The sequence below is a fragment of the Physella acuta genome, unplaced genomic scaffold, assembly GCF_028476545.2.
Source record: "Physella acuta isolate Inbredline_101_S28 unplaced genomic scaffold, ASM2847654v3 ptg002163l, whole genome shotgun sequence".
Classification (NCBI taxonomy): Eukaryota; Metazoa; Mollusca; class Gastropoda; family Physidae; genus Physella; species Physella acuta.
Window position 1 is genome coordinate 60,419 of NW_026733664.1, and position 19,637 is coordinate 80,055.

At 35.7% G+C, this 19,637-nt stretch overlaps 1 protein-coding gene across 1 annotated transcript in view; it reads left to right on the top strand.

Annotated features, from left to right (window-relative positions):
- Positions 1-975: 975 nt before the first annotated feature.
- The window catches only part of LOC131932407 (uncharacterized), a gene marked incomplete at its 3' end in the record, with an annotated part of 33,680 nt that continues 15,018 nt past the window's right edge, over positions 976-19,637 (top strand). Inside the window, 13 exon segments of the mRNA XM_059289327.1 lie at positions 976-1,110; positions 1,745-1,885; positions 4,514-4,697; positions 9,484-9,566; positions 10,080-10,195; positions 10,456-10,636; positions 11,497-11,520; positions 11,841-12,007; positions 13,208-13,349; positions 13,726-13,983; positions 14,391-14,511; positions 15,014-15,156; positions 16,000-16,126. Coding sequence (XP_059145310.1) covers positions 1,065-1,110; positions 1,745-1,885; positions 4,514-4,697; positions 9,484-9,566; positions 10,080-10,195; positions 10,456-10,636; positions 11,497-11,520; positions 11,841-12,007; positions 13,208-13,349; positions 13,726-13,983; positions 14,391-14,511; positions 15,014-15,156; positions 16,000-16,126 — 1,733 coding nt within the window.

Below are 19,637 nucleotides of genomic sequence, written 5' to 3' on the forward strand. Positions count from 1 at the left end.
ATATATATATATATATATATATATATATAAGCACACACACATATATATATATATATATATATATATATATATATATATATATATATATATATATATATATATATATATATATATATATATATATATATATATATATATATAATACAATAATATAATAAATAAAAGGGTTTACGACAGAAATTACAATTCACAATACTTAGTACACCCGTCCACGCCCTCCTCCAAAACCACACGCCAACCAACTGCCACACACCCTAGTGCACCCTGTGTCACACGTCAGTTGACAATCCTCACGTGAACACCTCTCGTTCTATGCAAACACACTCAACGAGGGCTACAACTATATACTAAAGAGAGCACATCCACACACCCACAATAAGAGGACGCTACACGTAAGGGACGTAACACACGTTCTAATAAATATCAACATGTCAATACAACTAAACTTAATTGTTTATGCATCTTATATTTCAAAGAAATTCTATCGGCTCGGATATATTTTTCAAACATCATTTGAGATAATAAACAGTAATTAAAAAACATATTATTATGATAATTTTGTTTCACGTTCATATACAACAAACGAGTAACCGTAATCCTTATGTTAAAACATATACCTCCTCATCTTACGTCATTTCAACAACGTCTTTGTTTTCTTTGGCGCAAAAATAACTCTTTGAAATGGTGAGACTAGTTCGTTTTTATTCCGTCATGTTTCTTTCCATTGTGTTCTTTTCATTTTTTTTTTAAATTTTGTTATTCCATTATATTTAGTTATTTTTCGTAACTGATAGTGTAGACACTGTAGAATGTTGTCTAGTGGGCTTTAGACAGGGGTTTTACTAATGAGAAATGTATTCAAAAGGGGGTTTAAGGATTAGCAATTGACAGAAAGCTGCGCAGAACACATGCGCGTGGTAATTTTGCACATTATAAATTGCATTAGCGCTCTTATTTAGTTTGAGGCAAGTTTGAGACGAGCCATAGAAGAAATAAATTCTAATAAAAATCAAATTTTAATTATTAGTATCACACTTCAATGAACAAATAAATGAGATTAAAGAATGGAACGATACATTTTTGGTATTTTAGTGTTGATATGCCTAATCTGTAAGTATACTATAGAACAATTTTACATTTTGTCTTATCACTACTTACAAAATAGTTCTAGTAGAATTATAAGTTAATGTTATTAAGTATACGTACACGTACTATGTATACGCACACGTACACTTAAATAACCCACTATTTTATGACCTTCTAAACTACATCACTGCACCATTTCTCATTCATCTGTCATATTCCCATCCTCCCCCCCCCTCCCCAGTAGAACGTCTCCCCCCCCCCTTCCTCCGTGAAAGTAATAAAATTTATTTAGAATATATATATATATATATATATATATATATATATATATATATATATATATATATATATGTATATATATATATATATATATATATATATATATATATATATATATATATATATATATATACTTCTACTTATGTCAGCCCTCACCAGCCCCTGAAATTTTAATCAGCCCCCCGCCCTACTTAGTGCCCCCAACCCCCCTCCCCCAGAGAGAGAAAAAGTCTAAAAGAAAGAAAATCTGCGTTATTGAGGTTTATCGACAAAAACAACACATACCCTATCATGTACATAACATAATCCAAAAATCTGCTGTATGTTTTAGTTTATCTATTACGTAAAACTTAATACGTCAACACCATTTTATCGTCAGTTATCAATTCTCGTGTCCTCTGTGCTGATTGTAATTCAAATCAAGATTGCACTGCTACAAGTTTTACACTGGCAACATGCTCATCAGGCAATTGTGATTGTGTAAACACACAGTACGCTTCAGTTCGAACAGGATGCGCGTGTAAGTATAAAATGGCTTATTCTTTGTTCTTAACTGTTGTGTGGTCTGTATTTCCTCAACACACATTAAGTATTACGTGTCAACAAGTTACGCGCAATGAAGGTCATTGACTACTATTTCAGTCTGCTTTTCCTTATAGATATGATTCCATAGACTTTGTCCATCCAAGAACAAACTACCCGGCAGCAGCTATCTATCTATATATATCTATATATATAATTCTCTTCTGGGAGACGCTAGAAAACAAGCTGTAAACGCTTCTCCCTACCACCCCTACCCCTACATGGTCTTAGTGAGCTGGGTTTAGTGGCAACTATTAGGGGCAGATAGTTTAGCTTGAAACTATTTTAAACGTAGGGGGGGGGGAGGAAGGGGGGGGGGGGGGGGGGGTTATGGTCCTTAACAAGCTACTTATAGTGTTTCAAAGAAATATTTTCAGTGTCAGCGTTGGTACTGTCGAATTTACAAATTATGAATTACTGAAAAGTAGAAAAAACAACAACTAAATAGCGGCGTATGTTATGCTGCGGGCCGGCTCGTATATATATAATTCTCTTCTGGGAGACGCTAGAAAACAAGCTGTAAGCGCGCTCCCTACCACCCCACCCCTACATGGTCAGGTGAGCGGTGGTTCACGCTAAATGTTTACAATCATAGAGCGGGTTTAGTGACGGCTATTAGGGGCAGATAATTTAGTTTGAAACTATTTTAAACTTAGGGGAGGTAACTAAGAGGAGGCTGCTTTCACGGGGGGGGGGGGGGGGGGGGTGTAGGGTAGGGGTTGGGGGAAAGGAGGGTGGGGGGTAGTATCGTTCTTAACGAGCTACTGATTGTGTTTTAAAGCAAATATTTTCAGTGGCAGCATTGGTGCTGTCGAATTCACAAATTATGAATTACTGAAAAGTAGAAAATAAAACAACTAAATAGCGGCGTATGATACGCTGCGGGTCGGCTCGTATCCCGAAATATCGAACCTCATCTGGCCACGGGTTTGAACTCGAGGACTTTCGTGTTTTAGCAGCCTTAGGCTTTACTAACCAGAACATGCCAACCCCTTGTGCTTTTTGCTTGCAAGTTTGTAAAATTTTGTTTACTGGTTTATTTACTTTAAACTTTACTTTCTTGTATACTCTATTTTACTATCTCGTATACAGAGTATAGAGAAAGTATTGTAATGGTACACAAAAATGACAAGAAATGTTGACAGTTTTCAGTTTTACTACTCAGTACTTCGTCACATACGGAGTATAGGGAACTTATTTTAATGGGGCGAAAATTCTAAATCCAGGTGCTTTAGAATATCGGCGTTTTATCTGTAATCGAGTCGGAAAAATTGGACTTTGCCATATGTCAGTACGTCTGTGTGTGTGTATGTCTGTAAACACGATAACTTGAGTACCGTTACAGCTAGGTTGATGAAGTTTCAACTTTTGAGCAATTTCCGATAACCGGAAGTGCGACTTATTCTACTTTAAGTTTTTTTTCAAAACTTTAGTGCTGTTTCAGATAGATAAACGAAATTTCACATATAAGTAAAAGATGCAACTCACTGCCTTCTGTCAAATTTTGAGTAATTTTCGTTTATCGGAAGTAGTAATTATTACGCTATTACCGATTTCTCAAAAAAAATGCAATTTTATGTATAAAGTACTAATCCGCACTATTATACACCCATTGTTTGCCATTCACTTGGTGCCCAATTTTTTTTTCTACGAGATTAAATTCTATTTTTAAAAGTTTAAGTAATAAAAAATGGATTAAAAATCATGTCTCATGGACAGGTTTGAGGGTGCAGCTTGACATTCTTTAGGTTACACATTTTAAATTTTTACTTATCGAAACCGGTCTCAAAGAACAGAACTTAGCAACTGTCATACAGGCTCCATAGACTAAAAGACCATTGGATGGTTGCGCTTTGGAAATCCAAGCACAAAGCACGGGCATTAAGTTGAGAAGAGCCAGATGTTCACCATGTATCAGCCCCCCCCCCCCCCCCCCTCTCTCTCTCCAGCTGATGGTCCCACATGGCAGCTTGGAATCAGCTGTGTTGCAGAAGCTGACGAAAAGAAATCTGTGTTTGTAATCTTATCGCCTAAGAAGATACACCTGTTAGATTTCGGAGTTTTTTTTTTCTTTACAAGATGTACCCTAGCGGATGATTCTCATCTGACAGAGGGTTCGAAATCGAGACTTTCAGGTTTTACAACCGTATGCCTACCCGCCTCACTTGCTACTTCAAAATGCCTATACAACCATTTGAAACTAATCACCACACCGTCCTACACACACAAAAATAACCCTAAGAGTTTATCACCTGAAATACCGATTTTAATAAAGTGTAGATTTTAACATCTATTGTTCAGCGCTTACAAACTGTTTAAATACTTCAGTAGTTCTTAACCTTTTTGGAGGTACCGAACTCCACCAGTTGCAAATACGCATTTACAGAATCCATCTTAATAGTTCTATAGGCCGCGCTAACGAAATTTAATAATGAATGATATGAGCTGAGTGTATTTACCAAGTCTAAGACGAATCACTAGCCAAGACTAAACGAACCTCTTTGGGTTTTTTTCGAGCCCAAGTTAAGAACCACTTGATCAACTCATCAAATTATTTTCCAAACAGTAAAGCTACAAAAGCCGAAGATATCAACAACGGAGGGGAGATCAACATTTTTGATTACCGGAACATCAGACTTGCTGGTATGTTCAACGGTGGCAGGCGCCAAGCGCTATGATTGGTATTACAACGACAATTTGTTATACAGCGGCGAGAACATTATTTCAATCAACCGTACTGGAAAATACAAGTATGTATAGTATTTTATACCCAAGTAAATACTTGCATTATGCTTTTATATATATACTAGGCATCAGTGGCGTAGCGAGGTCGGGTGTCACCCGGTGCGGCGCTTAATGGTGTCACCCCCCCAGAGGCATAGAGACCCTTCCCAGGGACAAACTTTCAAATTTTCGATTTGCACCCCCCCCCCCAAACTTTCGATTTGCACCCCCCCCCCTCAAGTTTTCGATTTGCAACCCCCCCCTTCAAACTTTCGATTTGCACCCCCCCCCCCTCGAGTTTTTCTCTATATATTTTGCTATTTTTTGCCTTGGTGTCACCCCCCTAAATGGTGTCACCCGGTGCGGTCCGCACCCCCCGCACCCCCCCCCCCTCGCTACGCCCCTGCTAGGCATACTGCCTAGCTTCGCTTAGGTTTTTTAAAAAAAATTGAGGAATTGAATGATTAATTAATAGGTGATTGGCTGCTATGTTAAATGCTTAGGGCCTAAATTTATACAGTAGAGTACTTTCATGTCCACCACATATTGAGGGAATATTCGCAAACTTATTACTTGCACGGTTATTAGAACTGCAAGGCATTTCTTAATAGTATCAATCAAATATTATAATAAATTACTTTCGCAATTAATTTTTATATTTCAGTACAATGCAAAACTTAATTTGTAACAATATATTTATTTAAAACAATGCTGTATTTTTGATTTTTGTTTTTTTCTTAAAAAGAGTATACAAAATATTTAAAAATTATAACCTTAAAAAGTTACCTCCCCTGTTCATAGACCAAATGACCAAATCTTGTATAATGAGAATTTAACCCGCGGTGACTTTTTAGCCATGTTAGAGGGCTATAAGTCTGACCAACAGCTTTTTCATACGGCGTAGTCATCTTTAGAGGTGTATACAAAAAATTAGCCAGATGTAAAGAGGGTAAGTGTCCTAAAATCCGTTTTCAAATTACGCTCTGTTTTTTCAATAAAATACACAGATTATATAGGGAAATACAACTGGTCAGTTTTGACCCCTTTACGAAGTTTTCCCAGATATGCCGAGTTTTTTGTGACACCCCAAGGCGTTCTCCTACCACCTCACAAAATATCAAGGGGGGGTCGTCGTCGGAAATTATTTTTTCGTAATAGAGCTCATATAAAGAGAATTTCACACGCGGTCAGTTTTTAGCCCTCGTCGAGGGCTTTGAGTCAAACCGATAGTTTTCCCCAAAGGTCAAGCCATTGACCTAAGAGTATGCAAAAAATTAGCCAGATATACTGAGTTTAAGTACCCTAAAGTCTGCGTTGAAATGACCCTCTGTTTTTCCCATAAATTACAAAGATTATATAGGGAAATACAACTGGTCAGTTTTGACCCTTTTACGAAAATTTCCCAGATATGCCGAGTTTTTTGTGACACCCCAAGGCGTTCTCCTACCACATCACAAAATTTCAAGGGGCGTTCGTCGGAGGAATTTTTTTTTCGTAATATAGCCCATATAAGGCGCCGGTCAGTCGAGGTCAGTTTTGACCCCTTCTTCGTAGACTTTTCGTCAAACCGTCACCGGCCTTCGTGTTCTATCGCCCGAAGGCACCATCGTGCCAAATTTGACGCGCCTGCGGCGCCGGGAAGTGCCCTATCGGGCACTTGACCACTTTGCTTTATATATATAGACTAGGCATACTGCCTAGCTTCGCTTAGGTTTTTAAAAAAACTTTTGAGAATTTGAATACGTAATTATTTAGCGATGGAGTGGGTGTGGAGTGCTTTAATTTAAACAGTAACGCTAACTTTAGAAAAAAAATTTTGTTTTATCATTTAAATTCCGTTCTCAGAGAAATATTGGAAAGTACGCAATGTATAACTAAAATGGAAATTGAACTACACAGGTTCCATGAACAGTATATCTCATAGTTTATATTATATTGCCTTTTGAAATTAATTTATTTAATTAGGATATGTAACTGAATTAACAACTTGATTTTGTACTAAAACAAATGCTATACTTCGTCATTTTCTGTTTCTGTTTAAAATAGTATACAATTATTTGAAAAACTAATAATTTTAAAAACGTTACCTCCCTTGAAAACTGAACGTATAACGAATGTCATTGTTTACTTATATTGTTTGCTTATATAAGAAATTACGTTATATGAACATATTTAACGACTATAATGGCTGTTTCCGACGGGAATAAAGTTTTTTTGTTACCCTCCAGGGTCGGTCTACGACGTCACATAATATTAAGGGGATCGTTCGTCAATTTATTTATATATATATATATCTCATATAAGGAGAATTTCACTCAAGATCATCTTTTAGCCCTCGTCGAGGGCTTCGAGTCTGACCAACAGTTTTTCCATACGGCCTAGTAATCTATAGTAGTGTATGCACAAACTTAGCATGATGTACAGACGTTAAGTAACCTAAAAATTGTGTTAAAATTTCCCTGTTTTTCCCATAAAATACAAAAATTATATAGGGAAATACAACTGGTCAGTTTTGACCGCTTTACGAAGTTTTCCCAGATATGGCGAGTTTTTTGTGACACCCCTAGGTGTTCTTCTACCACCTCACAAAATATCAAGGGGGGGTCGTCAGAGGAAATTTTTTTATGTAATAGAGCTCATATAAAGAGAATTTCACTCGCGGTCACTTTTTAGCCCTCGTCGAGGGCTTTGAGTGTAACCGACAGTTTTCCCTAAAGGTCAAGCCATTGACCTAAGAGTATGCAATAAATTAGCCAGAAATAATGAGCTTAAGTACCCTAAAGTCTGCGTTGAAATGACCCTCTGTTTTTCCCATAAAATACACAGATTATATAGGGAAATACAACTGGTCAGTTTTGACCGCTTTACGAAGTTTTCCCAGATATGCCGAGTTTTTTGTGACACCCCTAGGTGTTCTTCTACCACCTCACAAAATATCAAGGGGGTCGTCAGAGGAAATTTTTTTTCGTAATAGAGCTCATATAAAGAGAATTTCACTCGCGGTCACTTTTTAGCCCTCGTCGAGGGCTTTTAGTGTAACCGACAGCTTTCCCTAAAGGTCAAGCAATTGACCTAAGAGTTTGCAAAAAATTAGCCAGATCTATTGAGCTTAAGTACCCTAAAGTCTGCGTTGAAATGACCCTCTGTTTTTCCCATAAAATACAAAGATTATATAGGGAAATACAACTGGTCAGTTTTGACCGCTTTACGAAGTTTTCCCAGATATGGCGAGTTTTTTGTGACACCCCTAGGTGTTCTTCTACCACCTCACAAAATATCAAGGGGGGGTCGTCAGAGGAAATTTTTTTATGTAATAGAGCTCATATAAAGAGAATTTCACTCGCGGTCACTTTTTAGCCCTCGTCGAGGGCTTTGAGTGTAACCGACAGTTTTCCCTAAAGGTCAAGCCATTGACCTAAGAGTATGCAATAAATTAGCCAGAAATAATGAGCTTAAGTACCCTAAAGTCTGCGTTGAAATGACCCTCTGTTTTTCCCATAAAATACACAGATTATATAGGGAAATACAACTGGTCAGTTTTGACCGCTTTACGAAGTTTTCCCAGATATGCCGGATTTTTTGTGACACCCCTAGGTGTTCTTCTACCACCTCACAAAATATCAAGGGGGTCGTCAGAGGAAATTGTTTTTCGTAATAGAGCTCATATAAAGAGAATTTCACTCGCGGTCACTTTTTAGCCCTCATCGAGGTCTTTGATTGTAACCGACAGTTTTCCCTAAAGGTCAAGCCATTTAACTAAGATTATGCAAAGAATTAGCAAGATATACTGAGTTTAAGTACCCTAAAATCCGCGTTGAAATGACCCTCTGTTTTTCCCATAAAATACAAAGATTATATAGGGAAATACGACTGGTCAGTTTTGACCCCTTAACGAAGTTTTCCCGGACATGGCGAGTTTTTTGTGACACCCCAAGGCGTTCTCCTACCACCTCACAAAATATCAAGGGGGGTCGTCAGAGGAATTTTTTTTTCGTAATATAGCCCATATAAGGCGCCGGTCAGTCGAGGTCAGTTTTGACCCCCTGTCCGAAGACGTTTCGGCCAACCGTCACCGGCTTTCGTGTTCTATCGCCACGAGGCACCATCGTGCCAAATTTGACGCGCCTGCGGCGCCGGTAAGTGCCCTATTGGGCACTTGACCACTTTGCTTTATATATATATATATATATATATATATATATATATATATATATATATATATATATATATATATATATATATATATATATATATATATATATTTACTAGCCGTTTCAATCATGCCCTACACTAGCCTATGTGAAAAACCTAAAGGATCAAGATTTCTGTGTTTATGAACCAGTGTATACTTGGCATTTACCGTGTTTAGGAAAATATTACTTTTCAATTTAATGTCTTTATGCAAATATAGACATTTAAACACGTAACCCCAAGACTAACTCTCAATCTAAACTTAACCCTAATCATAACCAACCACAACCACAACCAAAGCAAAAACAGAAACTAAAACACAAACGCAAACAGAAACGCAAACAAAACGCAAACACACACGCAAACACAAACATAAACGCTAACAATAATGCAAATGGAAACAAAAAAACGTTAGCGTGTGTGTGTGTGTGTGTGTGTGTGTGTGTGTGTTTGTTGGTCACGTCAAGCTAGACTCTCTCAAAACCCTAACAGAAATCTGGGCACATAACTTACAAATTCTAAACTGTTTAAACTTTGCGACTAAATTTTTAGAATTGATCTAACGTGTAGCACAAGGGATATACACATACTAATAGTGTCGTTAAAATGTTTGTTTAACAGATGTAAAGCTATTGCGTGGACTTTAAGCTTAAACTCTGATACTAGTGATGAAATCGTCATAACAAAGATCGGTGTAGGCAAATGTAAGTATAAAAATAAGACAAACATTTCAACAAGAAAGACAACACTACTCCCTAACCTCCCGACTAGAAACATATTCCTTGATGTGTACAGTATACATTTCGCGTGTATAAACGCATTGTCATAACAAACATGTAGACATTTTACAGTGGTAATTATTATCAAACAGAAATGTAACAGTCTAGAAATACAGGTCAATGTATAAAGCAAAACAAAAGTTTAAATAATTTCAATAGTGTTTGAAATGTACGTGAGAATTTTTTATCAATGTCATTAAATATTAATTAAACGAAAAACTGAGTTTTGCTAAGATTTAAGAATACATTTTCTTTTAATATTTGCGTTCGTGTTTGCATTTTTATTTGTATTCGTATTCGTGATCTTGTTCGTGTTCGAGTTCGTTTTCGTTTTCCTATTCGTATTCGTTTTTGTAATTATTTTTGTGTAAATAGTTGAAGAAAACAATCTACATATAAACGGAATAACTGCTTTTTTATAAAATATTTTTTTAATAGATCCATGGAATCTTACTGTAGGAATTTCTGCTGAGTCAAAAATTTACAATGGAAGAAGTGTGTCTCTCACTTGCATTGGCGCGCCAATGGGTTATATGGACAAAGTGATATTTGAGGTATATTTGGTTTTTAATTTTTTTTTTTTTTTTTGAAAATCGAAACTCTATTATGCTCTTGTGAATGTAAGTTTAACAACAACAACAACAACACACACACACACACACTTATACATATCTATATCTATATCTATCTATCTATATATATATATATATATATATATATATATATATATATATATATATATATATATATATAATTTATTTTTTTACTTATTTTATTTATCTTCCCTCTATGATTTATAAAATTATTTATACAGCGTACTTACGAAAACTTAGTTACCGAAGAAGCATATAGCATAACATCAATGTCTGAAGTGCTGAATATGAGTTATGCTTTGGATGGAGTGTCCATACGGTGCACTTTGGACTCCTTTAAGGCGATTTACTTTAGCCCGTCAGTTAATTCGGTCACGCTGCCCACTGTGTGTGACATTATGAGTAAGTTTTTTTTTTTATTTATAAATTTTTTTCAAGTACTAAGACTCAATCTATTTTTATTTTACTCAATTTACACATGCAACACAGACATACACACAAGTTTATACTTTAATTATTATAATTTTGTAACTATATATTTTGTGTATGGGAGCATTCATTTAATCGAAAAATGAAACCAAAAAAATTGGTGCTACTATAAATTAAAAGGTTCAATTTTTAACGTTTTATTCAATTTTACTACGATTTAATTTTAAATGCTTAACATCTCGGATGATATCAAAGGTGAAAACGTGGGATTATGTATACTTGATCACAATATTAGCCAATCTAACACTTTAAAAGAATTTTAAATCTTGCAGTATTCACGATTTCTAAAACGGTTTAAATATGTTCGATGAAATGAGTTAAATCCTGAAGAAGCGAAAAAGCTGAAAGAATTACATGGGTTTCTATAATAGTAAGATAACTGGTGCTCAGTAACCAATTACGAAAGTAATATGAACATTGCAACAGCAATTCATGAGCATCAAAAGCGAATTCAATCATACCATTCAGCTATTATATTAAGGCATTAAGGGTTAGTAGCTTCAAAAGCTTTTATTTTCTAAAGAATAACTACAAATCAGTATTCAATAGAAATGTAATCACACTAAAATTGACAGTCGATTTCATTAATTGAACACAAATTTTAAATAGTTTTAAATTCAAACCTTAATAATTTAAACAAAAAGCCATATAAACATAAATTATTATTATGATTGTACTGTGATATCATGTGAAATAAATGCGTAAAACATGCAATTAGAATTTTAAAATTTACGAGATTTGTTTTGAAAATATATTTTATCCATTCGTTTCAGACCCTGCAAACAATGGATGTGCAGGTACGTGTGTTTGTGCGTATGCACACATCCACCCAATAAAAACACACCTCTCCTCAAAAATAGGGCATCATCTCTTTATTAATAAACACACATGTATGCAATCAAACCTTTTCCATAATTAATAGCTCACACCTACTTCTGTTTGCTTATTAATAATTATTTTATGAAACGGAATACTCAAAGACACACATTTAAAAAATTTTTTATACTATAAGACTTTAATTGTCCTCTGATTAATATTATGTTACATTATGTGTCTTTTGAACTGAACATAATATCAAACACTGCAGTAACTAATACTAAATGTATCATGTTCATAGCCCTCCCAATAACTGCAGCTGTTCTGACTGTACATGACCCTGTGATTGGGTTAATAACCACAGACACAACCTACAACGTTGGTGCAGACGGGCCAATACTTAACTGCACGACAACCCCGGCTCCTCAATATCTAGACAGCTCAAAACCACTAGAATACACGTTTTTGGTTGGTGATCTTTGTCTTACTTTAAAGTAGTATACATTTTATTAACTACATTTTCAGTAATGTTCGGTGTTTGGTAGAAAGAATAGATGGATACTTAATTGGAAGTAGATTTCAATGCTCAATGAGTTATATCATTAACATCAACAACATAATATATGTCTGTCAATACTGGTGGCCTATCGGTCGACTGTCAAAGATCTCCAAAGTTATATGTCCCGTACCATCTTCTCAATTAAAATCCACTATACACTATGTCTGTGGTGTAATCGCTAAATTTTGCGTCACCATTTCGACCTCTGTTATGCTATTCTTGCATTGTCAACCTTAATGCCTTTCTGGTGATACTAATTGGAATATATATATATATATATATATATATATATATATATATATATATATATATATATATATATATATATATATATATATATATATATATATATTGTTAGTTAATTAACATAGCTTAATGAAGTAAAAGTAGTGTTTAGCGCAATTTCCATTCTGGAGAATTGCGTTTATTAACCCAACATTTCTGAATGGATGGATGGATGTCCGCTGCTTTAAGTCGTATCTCCTCCTCAACGAAGCAATATCGAGGACTAGTTCCATTAGCAAAAATGTTAAGCAAGTTCCGAGGATGATCGTGGGCCAAAAAAATTCCCGGAATTCCTTCCTTCCAAAAAACTGGAAAAAGATTTTTTTGCCCATATCTCGGCAACCAGACCACTTAGCGACTTGAAACATTTACAAATCGATTTCTGCCATAATTTAGAACATCATTGCCGAAGAAAGTTTTCAAAAATATCCTTTCGTTCGGTCACAATTTTTTTTAAATTACATTATACATAATACATTACAGTACTATATAGCAAAATCGGCAGTGGAAGGCGAAGGAGGACGAGGGTAAATCATGTGACCTGGCTGGCTTAGCAGCGAACTGCGCGGGCTGGCTTAACAGCGAACTGCGCGAGACGCAGGCGAAGGAGGAGGATTTATGTGACCTGGCTTTGTCCCCGTGTGTGCTTTACACTACGACAGAGCAATTTTTAGATAACATAAGGAAATTGCGCTTAAATTGTCACTAGACTTTTTAATAACTTGTTTTAATGTAGAAACCTAGATCTATTTCTCTTTCCTTTTTCTAAAACATCTTTTGATTCATAAAACAAAACAAAGAGCTAGTGTTTTTCAAATGTCTAGGCTGGCACAAAATCCCTATGGACGGGCACTTCAAGCACGTACACAGTTGACACGCGGACGTCAAGTAGCACAGCGTACACTTGCCAAGTTAATTTTGACGGTGTCAATACAACTTCGACGCCATCCGTCATAATAACTGTCAGTACGTAATATTTTTGTCGTTGTCCTTTCACTCCTGAAGTAATTTATTTTAAAAAAAATAAACCTAGTTTATATTATTTACTTATCATAAATGACTGTTAATAGATTATATTTCTACTAAAAGTTTTAAAAGTTTTTCAAATGTGCTTGATTTTATAAAAGATCAATGTTGCATGAATCGTATTTATAATTTTTTTAAAAAAATTGCAAATTTTAATTAAAGCATATGACTGATCGCTTTTAAGCCGGTTTCCAAACTTAGTAACCCACCTCTAACCTTCAAACCATATAAAAATTTGCTAAAACTTGGTAAAAAGCTAAGTACGTCTTTTTTTCACATTCTAAAATAATACTTGCAGTAATTTTATATTTTCCAGGCAACGATTATTTAGCTGTACCAACTATAATAAAAAAGAGTGCTGGCGAAATAGAAATTGAGTCTACCCTTGTTTTGTCATGTGGAGATTCCTCATACGTCGCTGACTCTTACCAGTGGTCCATCAGTGGTAAAACCATCGAACGCCAATACGATAAGACAATACAAATCTATAAATTCGCCATAGCCGATATCGGACTGTACCAGTGTCGGGCAGTGAAGAGTCGGTACACGACGGCAGATGCGACTTTTGATGCCAGTAAGTTTGGATGTGCAATCGGTTTTATTTTTGCTTAAAATAATAAAAAAATACATTCTTAACTGCACCACATTACTAGGCCTCTATTCATACAGGTCAAGAATTGCAAGAATACAATAAAAAAGACTAAAAGGGGAATAATAGTACTTAAAATTAACATTAGATACAAATTAAATGATATATTATGTAGCTCTTTTATATTGTAGTATTAGATAACGAACTGTAATTTTTTAGCGTGAGTATTAGGCCTATGTGTCCACAACAACGGTTTGGAAAAGCAGTGTCATCGTAGAATATAAAAAACTCAATATAATTTGTATTGACCTGCAAGAGGTCCCATGTGTAAACGTTCAAACTTTATTTCCTAAAGCTTTATCCGGTGTGTTAAAAATTATCTGTTTCAATAGTAATGAAGCCTACAGCAACCAGACTAACTGCAGGGAATTTCTACGCGGCAGCAGGTTCCTATGATTTCAAGTGTGACTCTGGCACTGGTGGCAATACTGCTTGGAGCTATTTATGGTTAAAGTAAGTTAATTAATCGAACTATTGAAATAATTACATTTTTAAAGACTATCAGTAAAATATGCATAATAAAACGTTTTAATAACAAGCTTCTATGTAGTAATTCATTAAACAGGGGAAAAAAATTAATAATTTTGTTTAAATATATTAAAATAAACTATTATTTAAATTACTTTTTTTTAAAAAGCGTGGGTCACTATAATATGTATCGGATACGTTTACTAATAATTAGAAATTCCGTATGATAACCTGATTCACGATAAGGGAAGTAATTCTGTTTTGGTATTATTGTGCCTATCGCACAATTCCTTCCCATGCCGAGGTCAAACAGCCTTTGAACTCACTTCGTTTGATCTACGGATTGTAAGGTCTAAAATGGGAATATTTGTATTCAGTGAAGTGAAATTAGAAAAATATAACGATAGTGTATCGAACATTTAAATAACTGTATTAATGAGATAAAAACAAGTTTCTGCTTGAGAGTAGATGTATTTAAATGACGTAGGAATGGCCAGAGCACCCGAATCTCTTCTGGTACATACAATATTTATGGCGCGAATGCTGCCTCGCACGATGGAAGCTACACCTGCAACTTGATGTACAACGGTGCCACGCGCACTAGTGATCCCCTGACTGTACAAATAATTAGTAAGTGTTCAGAATCCTCTACTTTTCCTTAAATCCTCTACTTTTCCTTAAAACGCTATCTAAATCATTTGAATATTAACATCGTAGAAATGTACATCATATACATCTTAAACATCACCTGCGTCATATACATCACTGTCATAATCCAAAGCGTCTGTATCTTTTACTACATTTTCTTTTTCTACAAAATGAACACCAGTCGCATAATCAGAGTTTATTCCAGGCATCTCTTCGACGAAAGTCTACCACCCCTTCCCCCACCCCCTCCCCGCCGAACGAAATGGAATTTATATAGAAACATATACTTTTACCAGTGTCCCCTTCCCCGGAAAATCTTGTTGTCCGCCCCCTCCCCAAAAAAATGTATCAAGTGCCCCCCTCCCCCCCTCTCGGAAAAAAAGTCTGGAATAAATACTCCTCATACATAATATATACATCAGTTACGTCATCCAAAACATCAACTATATTTATATAACATCGTTTGCGGTATCTTAATCCTCTTCATGAGATTTGCCATCAATATAATATACATCATCCACTTTATCTACTTAAATATTGTGGCAGAATTTTCTTGTGTATCGATTAAAAATCAGAGTAAATTAATATATTTTTATCTCACGATGCATCTATATTTAGCTTACCCTCTGATCGTCTGTTTATAGTCAGTCTACTTTAAGTCTTTGTAGAAAGACATTTAAATGTATTTACAGAATGTCTTTATAATAGCCAGTTGTACTATTTTCTCTCACAAAAATCTAGCAAAAGAAATGGATTATTTTATATTTGTATTAAACAATTCGTCTTGTTTTTTTATAAGTAAAAAATAAAACATTTATCATAAAGCTTTGAAACCCACGATCACCATTCAGCCTAGCGTGATGAGAAACTTTTATGGCGCAGGCGTTAGGTACGTTCTATGGTGTAACACAGACTCAGGAGTAACAGCTGGGTGGACCTACACGTGGACAAAGTAAGATTGTACATCCTTGAATGAAATTAACATTCTGAATTTCCGCGTAAATTAATGTAAAAGCAGATGTAGGCGTGGTCGAGTCGGTAAAGCTCATGGCTGCTAAACCGAAAAGTCTCGAGTTTAACCCTCGGGCAGATGAGGTGACAACCACTCTTCTAGGAGAGACAAGTCCAAAATCAAACAACTGCTGCCTTGTAGTTTGTAAATGGTTAGCCAAAAAGAAAAGCAGGCTGAGTCTATAGTCTCATTGGCGCATAACCAGTTGACACGTGTAGGCCTACTTAATAGTGCTAGAGGGGACCCCTTCCAACACTAAAACTAAGAATGAAGAAGATGAAAGTAAAAGCAAATATATAGGCTATATATTTGTAAAGAACTAGTATTGGGAATTATGAAGAGATTTACATATAGATCTTAGAAGAAACTATAGGATGGAGTTGCCTAAGCGATAGAGCGCTAGGCTGATAACCCAAAAGTCTCTAGTTCGAATCCGTGTCAAAGTCAGTATAATATCCCTGAGTCCACCTTGCTCTGATGGGTACCTTACACATGTTTGGGAAAGTAAAGGCGACTTGGCAAAGTGCTGACCACACCTTTCGTTCATATGCCTTAGTCAAGAAACAATGTCACATGAACTCTAATTCATCTGCCCAAAGGATCGCTAGGTATAAAAATTATTCTTTACTACGTTTTATAGTACACTACGTTATCAGTTTGTCTTCAAAGGTTAGGGGTCATCCATAAATGACGTCACACTCGTAGGGGGGATGGGGGGGGGGTCCGTAATTTTGTGACGATGTGAGATGAGGGGGAGGGGGGGAGGTTCAGATGTTGCGACGTCACATTTTTGCAATATAAAAAAGCAATGTTAGAAAATGAATTTTAGACGTTATTTCGCGTTTTAGATAACTTTTAATAAATTGTAATAGTTTAGACAAGATTTTGGAAAAATATCGATGTTTTTAAAAAATTCAACTGCAATTTTGAGGGGGGTTGTAGGTTGAGGTGTGACGTCATTTTAGGGGGGGGGGTCTGACTTTTTGTGACGACGTGTGACGAAGGGGAGGGGGGGGAGGTAAAAATCGTCCAAAAAAGCGTGACGTCATTTATGGATGACCCCTTAGGGTTATTGTCCTGTCTGTTAAGTCTTAATATATAAACTATTAAAATTAGAGTAAAGCAAACTACGCTGTTTCGAGTTCGCATCATGTCAATTATGTAAAACGAGCTGACCCGCGACGTAGTATACTAATTGTTTTATTTCTGTTTATTAGCAATTCATATTTTGTGAATTCAACACTACCCCTCCCATCCACCACCCCGCCCAGTGAAAGAAGCTGTTTACAGACAAAGAAAAGATCAGTCAGAAATTGTTACCTCCCCTTCGTTTCAAATTGTTTAATAATAAATTATCTGCCCCTAATAGCAGTCAGTAACCCGGCTCTACGATTGTAAACATTCGTGGTGAACCACAGCTCTCCTGACAGGTGGGGATGAAGGTGGTGTCTAAGCTGCGTGGTGTTTTCTATGGTCTTCGTGAAGAGAATTATATATATACTAGGCATGCTGCCCAGCTTCGCTTAGGCTTTCGAAAACATTGAGAATTTGAATGCTTAATTAATTCGCCCGAGGGTCGGTCTACGACCTCAAGAGGTATGAAGAGGTTCCTCCGTGGACATTTTTTTTCGATTTATAGCTCATATAAGGTATCGGTCAGTCGAGGTCAGTTTTGACCCCCTCATCGTAGACTTTTCGGCCAACCGGCCCCCGTGCTCTGTCGCCCCAAGGCAAGATCCTGCCAAATTTGAAGCGCATGCGGCGCCGGGAAGTGCCTTATCGGACACCCGACAATCTAGATCTAGATCTAGAATCCTAATTGAATTTTTTTTTTTAAGTTTAGTCCGAGCAAAATAAAAAAAAATACATTAACCAAGTTGACTTGGTGGGTCTCGAACCCGCACCACCTGCGTGGTTTATAGTACACTAACATCTCCGCTATTTAGGCACCTTATAAAATACAGAGAATGAAAGACGTATTTTAAAATCGTAACTAACGCGAATATGCCTATTCTTTCAAATTAATTTTTTTATCCCAAATTAACCAATTCCAAACAAAGATTTTGTATAAATAAATGTTATGAGTTTAGGCCGGAAAAATTGTATTGTATACATTTCATAGGGTACGTAGATCTAAGTCAAATTTGAATGAAATAGTTCATTTCTTTTTTATTCTCAACACGGCAGATGACGTCATTAGTAAGCAATAGTGTCGTCACAGTTTTATGCGTTCTTTTATACATCTATTAATGCTTTTCCGGTTGCATAAATAATACTGTTTCTCTACATTCGAATACGCCTTTATTTTATATTTTTCTTCTTTAAATAAAATTGTGGTTATACATTTAAAACATCTAACATATTATTTTCAACAAAAGTCCGTATAAAGTTCTCCATATATCGCTGCCGTTTCTGACGTGATGTCCGGCGAAAAATTTTTGCGGACAGAGAGAGAGAGAGAGAGAGAGATGTGCGAACGTGGCCCATTATAGATTTAGATAGATCTTATAAATAGATAAGCTAAGCAAACTACGCTGATTTGAATTCGCATCATGTCATTTATGTCAAAAGTTAACCAGCTAGTGAATTTGTAAACAAATAAACCGGAAGTGATCTCCCCTAAACTTTCTCGAATAATCCTAATATATAAATCCCCACGTTCGCACATCTTCTCTCTCTCTCTTTCTCTGTCCGCAAAAAATTTTCGCCGGACATCACGTCAGAATCGGCAGCGATATATGGAGAACTTTTTACGGACTTTTGTTGAAAATAATATGTTAGATGTTTTAAATGTATAACCACAATTTTACTTAAAGAAGAAAAATAAAAATTAAAGGCGTATTCGAATGTAGAGAAACAGTATTATTTATGCAACCGGAAAAGCATTAATACATGTGAAAAAGAACGCATAAAACTGTGACGTCGCTATTGCTTATACATTAACTAATGACGTCATCTGCTGTGTTTTGAATAAAAAGAAATGAACTATTTCATTCAAATTTGATTTAGATCTACGTACACTATGAAATGTATACAATACAATTTTTCCGGCCTAAACTCATACAATTTATTTTATTTATTTGGATTCTAGATCTAGAGATTCTAGATCTAGACTAAATCTAAATCTAAATCTACGCAATAACTAGATCTAGACGTAGACGCTAAGATCTAGATTTAGACTCTAACTTCTCTAAAATCAATTCCAAAAATAAATTTCTATATTAGGACTAAACTATTTCAAGACTTATTTATTTTATACAAAATCTTTGTTTGGAACTGGCTAATTTGGGATAAAAAATTAATTTGAAAGAATAGGCATATTCGCGTAAGTTAAGATTTTAAAATACGTGTTTCATTCTCCGTATTTTATAAGGTGCCTAAATAGCGGAGATGTTAGTGTACATTAAACCACGCAGGTGGTGCGGGTTCGAGACACAGCAAGTCAACTTGG